This window comes from Camelus dromedarius, chromosome 19 (genome assembly GCF_036321535.1).
Source record: "Camelus dromedarius isolate mCamDro1 chromosome 19, mCamDro1.pat, whole genome shotgun sequence".
NCBI lineage: Eukaryota > Metazoa > Chordata > Mammalia > Artiodactyla > Camelidae > Camelus > Camelus dromedarius.
Window position 1 is genome coordinate 24,836,831 of NC_087454.1, and position 14,126 is coordinate 24,850,956.

General features: G+C 34.1%; 1 protein-coding gene across 1 annotated transcript in view; it reads left to right on the forward strand.

Annotated features, from left to right (window-relative positions):
• Positions 1 to 14,126, forward strand: part of ZFAND3 (zinc finger AN1-type containing 3) — a 287,031-nt gene that overhangs the window by 211,646 nt on the left and 61,259 nt on the right. Inside the window, exon 3 of the mRNA XM_031434790.2 lies at positions 2,396 to 2,578. Coding sequence (XP_031290650.1) covers positions 2,396 to 2,578 — 183 coding nt within the window. The remainder of the gene's footprint in view (positions 1 to 2,395; positions 2,579 to 14,126) is intronic.

Below are 14,126 nucleotides of genomic sequence, written 5' to 3' on the forward strand. Positions count from 1 at the left end.
ACGTTTAGTTCAGTATTTGGCACGTGGTAAACGCAACATAAATGCTAGCTATAGTTATGCTCAGAATATGTCAAAATAGTGATTCTGATGAGGTTACAGAGCATAACATAATAGCAACGGCCTCTCTGTAGTTCAGAAGATAAGGCAGTATGGAGTTGTCAGGATCCTTTTCCCTCTCTGAATTGATACAGTGAAGCATCATCTGTACTTCATAGTCTAGTGTTAAATTTTTTAAATGAAACATACAGAGACTATACATAATAATTTAAATGGTCATATACTGACCAGCTTTAAGAAATAAAAAAAAAAGGAGAGGGAAGGTATAGCTCAGTGGTAAAGTGCATGTTTAGCATGCACAAGGTCCTGGGTTCAATCCCCCAGTACCTACATTAAAATAAAATAACTTTAAAAAAATTACAGATAGAATGGAAGATCTGTGTTCCTCTTCCCCCCTCCCCCCCAGATAGCTACTGTCTGAGTTTGGTGTATCATTTCCATGCATGTTTTTATATTGTAATTATGTATCTGTAAATAACATATGGTATTTTACATATTTTAAATTGTATATAAATATTGTTAGACTATATATATCCTTCTGTAGCTTGCTTTTCTCAACATTGTTTTTGAGATTTTTCATTATTCTTATAGCTTTATTCATTTATTTTGACTACCATAGAGCATTCCATTACATTGATGAATACACCATTTTAATCATTTGTCCATCAACGAACATTACCTATACTTTTGAATGTTTTTACATAGCTCTCACTTCACATTCCCCTGCTTCATTTAGAGATAACCACTATCCTGAATTGTGTTAATTAAAAAAAAAAGATTTAGACATACATATTCCTAAACATACATTGTTTGAGTTTTGTCTGTTTTAGGATTTATGCAGTACAATCTTACTATGTTATTTAGTAACTTGCTTTTTTTTTTATTCAACATTATGATTTTGAGATTCATTTATAGTGATGTGTGTGGCAGTGGTTACTTGTTTTCACTATGTACATTATTCCATTATTTGAATATATTATAATTTATGGACCTTTAAGTTGCTTTTTTGACTTTTTACTATTACACACAATCTATAATTAACACCCTTGTACATGTGTATTGAGTTTCTATCAGACATATACCTAGTAATGAAATGACTTGGAGTATATGTAATATATGTGGATACTGGATATTGATGAGTAGTAATTATATTATCATTTAATTATACATATTTTGTAATTTTATAATTTTTAATTTGACCCATGAGTTTAAAGTGTATTTTTAAAATTTCCAAAATATAGAATTTTGTCCAATTTTCAACTTAATTGCTCTATGGTCAGTTAATAATGTCTATATCTTACTAGTTCTTTGAGACTTGCTTTATAGTCTAATGTGTGGTTAAAGTTTATCTAGGTTTTAGTCAGTTTTTATAAATATTCCCCATGTGTTTGAAAACAATTCATTGTCTGATTATCAGTTTCCCATAAATATGATAATTTTTGCTTTACATATTTTGAAGCTTTGTTATTAGGTATATACAGATTTAGAATTGTTTTATCTTCCTGGTAACTTTTTTTGTGCTATTATATACTGATCCTTTTTATCTTTATTAATGCTTTTTGCCTTTAAGTCTACATTTTGTGATAGTATTATGGCTATTACTGGCTTTTTGAAAAATTAAAAAAATTTTTTTTGGAGGGGAGATAGTTAGGTTTATTTATTTATTTTAATGGTAGTACTGGGGATTGAACCCAGGACCTCAAAAACACTAAGCATGCACTCTGCCCCTGAGCTATACCCACTGGCTTTTTAACCATGTGTATTTGCTGGTATTTTGTTTATATACTTTAAATTTTCCTTCTCATGTTTATGTTTTTAGTATGTCTCTTGGCAACTGTATATAACAGGACTTTGTTTATTCAGTCTGAATTTTCTGTTTTTTAACTACTGAGTTTAGTCTACATTTATTACCATCACTGATATATCTGTACAATTCTACCATCTTATGTGTTTTCTATTTACCTTGCTTTTTTTCTCTGTTGTTTTTTCCCTTCTTATCAGTCCTCTATTGGTTTAAACAACTTTCTTTATTCCTTTTATCACTCTGCTGATTACCTCTAATATTTTAACATGCATTTGGCTTTGTAAAGTCTTCCATTAAATCAGTATGTCTACCATTCACCTGAATGATACAGGGACCTTGGAAATCTTTAACTCGGTTACCCTCCACCAATTTTATATGGTTTCCACCAGTATTTTACTTACATTTTTTAATCACCAAAATTAATTTTTATTATTGCTGCTGTTACATTTAATTTTTATACTTTCATTTTTTTCAAATACCCAAAGTAATTGTGAATTCCTAGATTAAACTGGTTTTCTCACTCTTTCTCTTCAGATTTTCAAAAGAAACAACCAGACGATGATTCCGCTCCAAGTACGAGTAACAGCCAATCAGATTTGTTTTCTGAAGAGACCACCAGTGACAACAACAATACCTCGATAACCACGCCAACTCTTAGTCCCAGCCAGCAGCCGCTTCCGACAGAACTGAATGTAACTTCACCAAGTAAAGAGGAGTGTAAGTGCCCAGATTCTGTTCAGTGGTAGAGAAAGCAGCCTAAGAATCATATCATGAGTTTCTTGGTAATGCCTCATCTGAGAAAAAAAGATAGCAGGTCTCTTAATTCAAGATTGTGTTGACACATAGTCCCAAGTCAGCAAGGCAGAGAATAAGCTTCAGCCATTGCATAGTGCTTGAGGTTTTCTTAAAAGATAGCCTTTATGTTAACTGTTAAGGTACAAGAGATTTTAAACTAGTCTGGGGCAGTGATTCTTAGCCCTGGCTGTAAATTAGAATCCACTGGGGATTTTTAAAACAATTTTAATCTCCAGCACTATTCCCTGAGTCGGATTTAATTGGTCTGGAGGGAGGCTCAGTGATCTGTTCTTTTTAACTCTTCAGAGTATTCTAATGTGCAGCAAGAATTGAGAACCACTGGTGTAGGGAACTTAACGTGATTTAGTAATCTTGGATTAAAGATTTACCTCTGTCATTAACTGGGCCTTGAATGTTTCTAAGGCATTTAATTGAGATAACACTGTATATTTCATAGAACAGAGGGTATTTTGAAGGGAGGAGGCAATTGTTTCTGATACTCTTCTGTAAGTGCTCAGTGGTAGATTACTATTATCGTATATGTGATACAGAAGTCCATTGTCCACGTAGTCTTTATAATGCTTACAACCATTTCCTCTAGGGCACAACTATAACTGAGAGTTTGTTGAAAATTATAGGGGTGTTATGACAGAGCAATTTTTAGCTTTTAAAAGCTTTACTTAACAGGTTGAAATTTGGTGTTTCAAATTTAATGAATATCTAGAAATCCTTGGAATGTGGTAGGTTAGAATGTTTTATCTACTAATTTTGGAAAGATTAGCAGAGAACAAATATTTATCTATCATAAACCACTGTACTAGGTAAAACTGAGAGTATACAAGTGAAAAAGGTCATAGTCCTTGCCCTCAAAGAATTTACTGTTTAGCAGGGGGAATTAAATATATTTGTTATATCAGTGGTTCTCAAACAGCAGTGATTTTTGCCCCTCCTTCTCTTCCCCAATGCTGTAAACATCTTACACTGTATTGGACAGCCCTCCAGAACAAGGAATTATCCAGCCTGACATGCCAGTAATGCCAAGGTTGAGAAACCTTGAAGTGTGGTTGTATGCACCCATTTTAATGGTCCTTCTTATGTATTAAAGGCATTGTTTAAGAAGGGTGTTGGTTTACTGGAGAAAAAGTGGTGTTGAAGACGAAACAATATAGAGGAAAGCTGCGTGAAGTTCTGCAGTAGCATTTAGGAGGGTCACTTATGGAGGACAAGGCTGGATAGGTAGATCATGGCCATGCCATAGAGGCTTGACTGCTCAGCCAAGATATTTGACTGCCAGACAACATTCATGTTTTTGCACAAAGGAAGTAATATTACTACAGTTCTTTTGGAGAGGTAATCTGGCAGTATTGAAAATGAGAAAGCTTATACTAGAATAGCATTGCAGAGACAGAATTTTTAAAATACTGTAACTTATTGAATATAGGCCCAGGGGAAAGTATAGAAATTATTTAAGAGGAGGAAAAAAAAGATGAAAATGGTAGTGATAATGTTAAGGCATAGGTTTTGTTTTGTTTTAAAACATCCATTTGGGGTTATGTTCTTATTGAGGAGCTGATGAAAGCTATGGCCCCTTGTCTCAGAAAAATATACACCATCCATTTATGCCCAATTTTGAATAAAATGTTTCTAAAGCTTACTGTGGCCTTTAGGCTAAGAACTCCTTGTCTAAGGGAAAGGTTGGAGCTGGTCAGGATCTTATCTTAAGGAACTACATCTGATGGGACCCGCATGTACTAGGATCAGGCCGACAGATCAACTTTGAGCAGCCCAAGTGCATGTGAGACTGAGATAACAACAGCTCCCATTTATTGAGTGCTTTATGTGCAAGGCATTGTTCTGTATTTTGAATGTTTTCTCGTTTATTCCTCCTGAAAACTCAGTGAGGTAGATACTAACATTATCCCCATTCTGTTGATAAGGAAACAGGCACAGACAGATCAAGTAATTTGCCTGTGGTAACAAACTAGTAGATGCCAGAACCAGGATTCAAATTCAGACATTTGGCTTCAGAATTCATGTTTTTAATCAGTTAATCCACAATGTGAAGTATAACTGCCACAGAAAGTAGAAAGATCCATGTTGTCAAGACCAGCACATTCTTTCTCTGTAATTAAGGTATGTAGAAACTCAAACTATAACCAAATGTTACTTGATTAATTCATCAGAAAATCCTTGTAACAGGGATTGGAGATAAAAGCATAATACCCATGTGACTAAAACATTTTCTCTGGTGGCAGATCTTTATAGGAAGCACACCCATAACAAGGATTTATATAGTGAATGACAAAATGTGAACTCAGAACAAGTGGAGTTAGATAAAGTGAATTTTTGATTGAGTCAGGATGATTGTCAGGTACACTCTAAGGACATATAGGGAAGATCTTTTGCATTCAGTACAAGGTTCCATCTTCATACCCTTTTCTCCCTTCTCTGCCTGGGCTTAGATCTGCCCTGAGCCTTGGAACCCCTAGGACACAACACTTCCTTGTTTCCATAACTTGCTGGTCTAGGCTACTGTGGACTGCCATGTTTTTTCTTTTGATATACATATAAATGCCTTCACTCTGATTAAAGATGTGTAGTTCTGCTAGTTTCAGATCCATTCTCTTTCTGATGACATCACTACTGTAAACCATTGTGTGTTTAACTCTTCAAGTTAAACTCTCAGAAGCTAATCTCATTTCCTAATTCTTGTGGTGCTCATTATTGTAATCCTTGGATTTTCACATATCTGGAGGAATGAGGAGATTTGCTATTCTGAATAATGATGACTTAAGTGTTCAACTGGGCAATTTTTAGGAGAGATAAGTCAAAGTTGGCTTCATCCACATGCAGATGACAGGTGAAGCTTTAGGGGTTAAATGAGATTACCAAGGATGAGAACAACAACAACAAAAAAAAGCAGTGAGAACAGAACCTTGAGTGAAACCAAAACAGGAGGGAACTGAAGAAGTCAGAGAGGAGGCAAATGATAGTGGGGCAGGGTCAGGAAAGTCAAGGAACAAATTTCAGCTTATGGTGTGGGTTTTATTAATAACAGTGAAAATGTTCACTCATGTTTATGAAGTGTTTGGCTATGTTCTAAGCACTCTTCTAAGCTCTTTATATGTACCAACATGTAATTCTCACAATACTGTATGAGATAGGTGCTTTTATTATCCCATTTTTGCAGACGAAGAAGTTGAAGCGTAAGGAGGTTCAGTAACTTCTGCCTAAAGTTCAGAGCTCCTGCTTCACAGTGTAGCTCATGTTCCAACCCACTGATTTGGCTCCAGAGCCTGTGCTTTCAACCACTATAGCATTTTGCCTCAACATTATGAAAATACTGTGGAAAACTGGAAACTGACAAGAGACATTGAATTTGGTGATCATGAGATTGATTACCTAAATAAACTGTGTAATAAACTATTTCAGTGGTTTGTATATTCATATAACAGTCTTTGCTGAGTGACGCTAGGTTAAATACTGGGTACAGAAATGAATAAGATTAGGTCTCTACCCACAAGGAGCGTATTTTCAAATACATATGCCTCTCCTTGAGGTTGTTCTCCAAACAGGTGCATAAGAATTTTAGGGTGAAAGGGAGGCAGTAGCAGGAACAATGGCTATAAGCATGCCATTTGCAAAAGCTTTTTCAGGTGGGTTTTGCTACCTCATCTCGGTTTGAAAGTATGCTAGAGTGAGGAGATGTGTGCCCGGTTTGTGGATGGGAGATGTTTGTTGAAGCTGTCAGGGTGACTGTGTTGCAAGTCAACAGGAGATGATTGAAGTGATCGCCAAGTAGCAGTGCAGACCCAGATGAAATTAGGCAGCCTGATCCATTGACTCCTTGCAGATTTTAATTGTGAACTACCTAGGAGAAGAAAGGTAGAGGGGATTACTTAATCTTTTAGTGTCCTCGAGAGACTGAAAGTTCATCTTTTGGTCCTTCTTAGCTTCCTCTAGAGAGTTATGGAGAAGTAGGATGTGGGAGTTGCTGGGAAATGGATTTGGGGTGCCAAATCCAAGTTCTGCATAATATGTAAACTCTACACTAGTTGCGGATCTACTGTTATTGTGTAGAATTGGAAATGCTGTTTCTTCTTCAGGGCTTGTGAAAGGTTTCATATTTTTTCCTAATAATCAAGGGAATGAGTATTGCTTAAATTTGCTTTCCACTTCTCATTGTTAAATGAATATAAGAACAGAAAGATGGTGAGAGTCTGGGTACATTAGTGCTGTTTTGAAAAGACAACAGATAGAGTAAGAACTATTGACAAGAATGTGTAAAGCAGAACAGGGCAGTTTTTTATCCAAAAGAATTTCTTAAGGCACCTTGACTGAATGTCAGATAAAACATATACCTATTTTTTCCAAGTCATATTTCTTTGAACACACACGCATCTCTTCCTATCCCATCTTGTGTGTCTGCAGAAGAGTGAATAGAACTTTTGCCATTAGAAACATTTTCAAAAAGCAGTGTAAACAACATTCTAATAGTGACCAAAGGACTTTGTCACAGCATTTAAATGGTATACAAATGGTAACAGCTATCACCAGAGTACTCATTAAGCATCAGACACTGTTCCAAATACTTGCCTGTATTAGCATACTTCAGCTTCATAATACCTTGTAAGGTAGGTACTGTTACCATATCTGTTCCTCAGATGTGGAAATGGAGGCATAGGTTGAGTCAGTATCTTACTCAAGATCTCGGAGCAGCCTGGCTTTCTGGCACCGGATCATAGCTGCCCATCTCTATAGTGATTGATAGTGTAAAGGACGTTGTGTGCAGATGTAAACTATAGAAGAGAGAGTGTTGCACAAACACTTCAAAAGAACAAAATAACATACATTTTTTTTTTAGTGTTTTTGCTCCTGCTTACTTACTGTTGTCCCAGTTTCATAGAGGAGATAAAATGTGATTTGTGCTTAGTTTCTTGAGCTAACTTTTAAAGAAAGAAAGGATAATGTCAGGTTGTGGAGAGAACACTGGAACAAGTTGTTGTTTTGTTGTTAAATGACGGGCAGGTGACTGGTCACCTTAAATCAGAGTCTTAATAGATTGGGCTTAAAAGGTTAAAAATATATATATATATACCCTTTTCTCTATATCTTCTATAAATCAGATTTCCTGTTGTCATGCTCTTGAAGACTTGGGCATCCTACTTATGACCTGTTTGGGAGGATATGCACGCTTACGTAGGTGTTTGTTTATTTGCCAGTTCCACTATGTATAGAGTAGAAATTAAGATGTTGGTGGAGAGTTGTCTGGTCTGTTCCTTTCTAGGCAAAGGAGGAAGAGATCTGATACCTACAACTAGGGAAGAATAATGACAAGAATGGACTTGTTTTCAAATATTCTGACATTCTGACTTAGCAGTTAGAGAGGGCCCACCTCATACACAACATTCTCCTAAGTTCTGTGGTGGCACATACAAAGAAATAAACAGCAACCAACACATACAGAAAACTGTCATTTACAAGAGAAATTGGCAAACCTAACCCATAGGCCAAATTGGCCCACCACCTGTTTTTGTACGGCTCAGGAGCTAAGAATGATTTTAAATGAAAAAAATCAAAAGAACAGTAATTTTGCAACATGAAAATTATATGAAATTCAAATTTCAGTGTACATAAATAAGTTTTTATTGGAACACAGCCATGCTCATCCGCACTATAACAGCAGAATTGGATAGTTGCTACGGAGACCCAGTGGCCCTTTACAGAAAAAGTTCGTCAACCTCTGTTTTACAAAGTCCTTTGACAAACATTTTTTTCCTGGGATCGTCCTGACAATGTGGTATAGGCAGGGCGGAGAGCCTCCTTCTTACTCTGATGAGAAGGTTTGCATGGTGACCTGCCTTGAGTCACATGATAGGGCTAGAACTCAGCTCTGGGCCGTTTTCATCCATAATGCTCATGTTTTTTTCTGTTCTCTACTGCATTTACCTAAAAGATGCTTTTGTTGTAGCCAAAAGAAAATATACAGGAAAAGTGAGAGCCATAGTAACTGGAATGTTAGTGATGACTTTTATAAATAAAGCTTCATTTCCAATTGCTGGCTGGGTTTTCCTTTAATATGACAGTGATTCCCCAAATAGAAATTTGAGAGCATTCTTTATCCATGGTTAAATTAATTTGGTTAGACAGAGATCTCAGTTGTTTCCTTGGAAACTGGTTCCTGGTGATACCATAGCTTCCCCAGGCATTTAAAAAATAAAATGGTGGTGCATTTTAGCAGATTTCCTTGCTAACTGCCTTTGGGTCTTTGAACATGCATTGGGCTTTATTGACTGCTAGTCTTCATTCCTGTCTGACAAACCCTTATCTGTCCCTTAGAAAATTAGTATCATTGCCACCAAGTGGCTAAACTTTGTTTTTACCAATTAAATTTCTGATAATTTTTAAATGACACTAGTTTTCCCTTTTTCAGACTGTTCATACTTGAAGACCAGATATTGGGCAAAACAGGCTGACTTATTCTAGTAGAACATTTAGAAAATATTACCTATTAAAAATATTTTATGACTTCCTGCTGGGCTGGTTTTAAGTGAAATATGGTGAGGAGATTTATTTACAGTTCTCTCTGTATGTGTCTTTCTCTTCCCTCTTCCCTAATGAAGCTTGGAGCATCAGGCTGTTTATCAGAGATAATTATACAACAGATGGGTCCTTTCTGACATGTAATAGTCTCAAAGTGGAAGATTCTTTCCCATAATGAAGAATGTCCAAACTTTAAACGTCTCTTTTGATTTTAATTTAAAGGTTTTTTTTTTCCAGTGCATTTATTTATTTTGAAGCTGATTCTGTAAAGCATGCTGCTTTTATTAGGGCTGTGTTGTTTTTTTTTTTTTAATTGATACTTTGCAATACAATATAATAACGTACGGTTATATGCTGCGTTAAATTGAATGGCTGTGAGTCACCAGGAATCAGTGTGTATGGGATCATTAAATAAATCCCTGTCAAAATACAGAAGGACTTAAGCAGTTTAGCAGTGTTTTCTGTGGAAATTATTTCTAGTCCACAATGTTAGCTGGGTCAGAACTTGTTCAAGCACTTACAGTGTCATCTAACATTTTTGGTAATCAAAATTAAAGCAAAATCATGATTTTTTAAATTATTCATTTAAATGCTAGCCTCTTTTTTCTTTTTCTTAAGTTTTAAATCTATTTTTTAAGTATACAAGTAAAACAAAGACATACAGATTTATATAGAATAGAAGGTGAAAATATTCTTTTAATACCTCTACCCCATCCCCACCAATTCCCATTCTTTTTGGAGGTAACCATTGTTTATTAATTTTGGAATATATGTATTCTTTTTCTATGCAGTTATATACATGTCTACATAAATATAAGGTTGTCTTTATTTTTATACAAATGAAACATACATACAGTTTCATAACTATATGGTTATTTATTTAACAATATATTTTAGAGATCTTTCCAGGTCAGCACATGGAGATCAGCCTAATTTTTTTAAACTTCTGCATAGTATTTTTTATTATTATTATTATTACTATTATTATTATTACTATTATTATTATTAGCTTTTTACTTTTGAGGATGTTAGATATTTCACTACTATAACCCATGTGATGTAAACATTTTATACATAATTAATGGTGCATGTGTCATTTTTTCTGTGAAAAACACATAAAAGAGGGACTAACAAATCAGAGAATATGTGCATTTTAAATTCCGATACATATGGCCAAATTAGTTGCCAAAATAACATTATCTCTTTATTCCTATATACCACTTTGAGCATTTTTCTCATACTTTTACCAATATTCAGTATTCCTCCTTCTTTTTTTTTTTTTTTTTGGCAACAGGCAAAAGAAAAGCTCATTTTAACTTGCATTTCCCTGACATCTCCTGATAGTGAGATCAAGCACTGTTTCGTGTGTTTTTTAGCTATTTATGTCCCCAGTGATTTGCCTATCTGTATTCTTTCCTTATTTATTTTTTATTAGCCATCTTTTTCTTACTGATTTGTAGGAACTCCTTATATATTCTGGATAATAAATCTTTGTTATGTACTTTGCAAATATTTTCTTCTTGTATGTCACTTGACTTTTAATTTTGATTTGAGTGCTTGTATTTCATTAGAAAGCTTACAAATTGTAAAATTAAAATCTGTTGATCTTTTGTCTTCCAGATTTGTGTCTTTCTTAGAAGGCTTTCTCCATCATAGGGTTATAAAATTTTTTTCTATATATTCTTATTACATTTATAGTTTATATTTAGCTCTTGATTCAATCTGGAATTTTTTGGTATATAACACAGGGTATGGGGATTTACCTTTATTATTTTTTCAAATGGATAACAAATTATCTCAAAACCATTTATCAATGAGGCCTGGTTGGAAGTGCCATTATTATTATATAAACAAATATTTTTTGGCTCTTTTATTTTGTTCCATTGGTCTAATTGTCTATTTTATTTTCTGAGCCTAGAAAATAACTTTGTGATATGTATTGATATCTGATAGAGCTAGTTCCCACTTAGTTTATCTTTTTCTAAAATTTTTTGGCTGTTTTTTTGTATTTTCCCTTCTTGATGAATTTTGTGAAATCCTATTAAAAATTACAGTGTGATTTAATTTTTTAATTTTTATTTTCAAATGGAGGTACTGGGGTTCAAACCCAGGACCTTGTGCATGCTAAGCTGTACCACTAAGCTACATCCTGTACCCCTGCAGTGTGATTTTAATTGGGATTACATTGACTATGTAGATTTATTTGGGAATAGGTGACATTTTAATACATTTTTGGGCCTTCTCATGTAGGTATATCATTTGTCTTCATTTATTCAAACCTTCTTAAATATTCTTGAGTAAAGCTTTATTATTTTCTTAATATAAGCTTTATACATTTTTTGCTAGAATTTCTTCTTTACAGCTTTATACATATATTTTTTATTTCTAACTCTGATACTACTTTTTGTTACTAGTATATCTGAAATATATTAGTATTTCACACACAAATATTGTATTTGTTGTAGGTTTCTTGTAGATACCAGGTTAAAAAACTTCTATTTATAGCTTGCTGATTTTTTTGATTGGAGAGGAGTGTTGAATTTTATAAAATGCTTTTTTAGCATGTGTTGAGATAATCATGTGGATTTCTCCTTTAATATGTAATCTCTCTATTCAGTAGACTTCCAGTGTTAAACCATCTTTCCTCGAATAAACTCTACTAGTTCTTTCAGTGTACTGATGGATTCAAAATGCTAATTTTCTTTAAAATTTTATACCTGTTTTGTAAGTGAGTAAATTTTGTGTATGTATGTGTTTATATGTAATGGGCATGCTATTCCTGTCTAGTTTAAATATCAGTTACATTGATCTCATAGAAAGCCTTTCATCTTTTCCTATGCCTCAACACAGCTTTTTGTCTTATATTCTGATGTAACATAATTTATTCTTTGAAAGCTTGAAGAGCTTATTCATAAAACTGATTGGCCTGATGTCTGATATTGGACTTTTTATATTTTATACATCATTCAAAGTCAATTTTGGCAATTAATATTATAAAAACATCTATTTCATCTACATTTCTAAGTTTATTGGAATGAAATTATACATAGTGTTCTTTTTTTAAAATTTCTTGTATTAAAGGTGCGCTTAACTTTAAATATATATTGTAACCAAGTACACAAACTAAATCTTATTTATTCTAATATCGTTTATATTTCCTAATTTGTCTTTGTTTATGATTTTCTAGTGTTTGCTTAATGGAGAAATTAAAGATCTAGGAAGTTGTCACTGCCAGTATTGTGTTTTCATAGGATTACAGCCATAATCTTTAGATGGTTCTTACTACTGATCTTGTCCTAGTTTATAAACTTGTCAGATGAATCTCCCATTGATATCATGCTGCACAAAAAAGGAAATTCTTCCATTGACACATCACCAATTATTTGACCATCCAGATTCTTAATCTTTTATCAGACATCTTTCTCCCACATAATCTGAACCCTTGTTGTGTCTTATCTGCCTATCTTTCCCAGCACTGATGGCTCAGCTCTGAACCAAACCAGATTCTTGCTGTCCCAGGAGACACCATGGCATTCATATTACCAATTTTATTCATGCTCTTGAAAACCCACCTCAGAACCATTTCATCCACACTGATTGCTTCATCCAAGGAATTCCTGACTTCCTCCCTGTAACATCTAATCACGTATTGTCTTGGTTAACCTCTTAGACATGTCATCTCTCTACCAGTTTAGAGGCGAAACCCAGAATTAGCAGAGACTTAATTTTATTCTGCTTTACTCTGCCACATAGTATCTAGAACAGTGCTTAGCAAGGCAATACTCAGTAAATGTTTACTGACTTAAATATTTAGAGAAGTTTACTAATTTACTTTTTGGAGCCTACTTCATGTATTTTGATACATTAAAGAGAGACAGACTTTCATTGCCTAAACCTGATTTTGAGTAGTTTCTTAATATTCTTTTGTTATTTTCTGTACCATTCAAAAACCCCACGATGATGAAACTCAAAAAGACAATTTCCCTACCAGATTTTGAAATTTGGTTGCCTTGTTGTGGTAACAATTCATCTCTTTTAACAGAGCTTTTAGTATGATGAGAGATTGTCTGTTTGTTTAAACTGTGCAAATAGCCACTTGCCTTTTGTGGATAACAGTTTTTACTCATGGGTATTTCTTTTATCACCTGAATTTTCCCCTTCAAGATTCCCTTTGCAAGAGGGAAGGCTAGGAAACTTTAAACATCCAGAGATTCCTTGAGAAGTCTGCAAATCTGAAAGGTTAGCTTCCCATAAAGGTTTCCTCGGGCACTTATGAGATTATACAGTTATTGATATTCATACTAGATTTTGAAGCAGCAGCATCACTGCCCCCTCTTTGCAAATGCAAATTTTTTTTATGTTCTTATTAAATGAAATGCTCTATCCTTGGCTGTGAAAGTAAAGGTCACAGCCAACAACCACACTTCACATAGCTTTAGCTCTTTGCAAGTTGTCATATTGTTTTTATTTTGTGTTAATGCAGGTAATAGGTGACACTGTGCTGATTTTAAAGTAAATCTAAGCTTTATTATGACAGAAGTGTTCAGCTGAAAAAATCGTATTATAATAGGTGCATCTATTTGGGTATGTTAGAAGTAGTTATTTTAACCTTATGTGAATATATTTTAATTGTGTTTGTGAACTTCTCTCTGAAAATTCAGAGCTGCCAATGCCAAAAAATGACTACATAAAACTTTACATTTTATGTTCATATGTTCTGTTGCTTCATAAACCATTTCACTTTTGGATCTGTCAAAAGGATGATTCTTTAGATTTGTTTAAAAGAGTAGGATGTCACATTGGTAGGGAATTTTTTAAAAATTCCAAAGTATCATTTAAGCACTTTTTTACATAATTTTGACATTTTCAGCTATTATTTACAAAGAAAGGTTCTATTGTTAAGACCTGCTAGTGTTTACTTCTATAA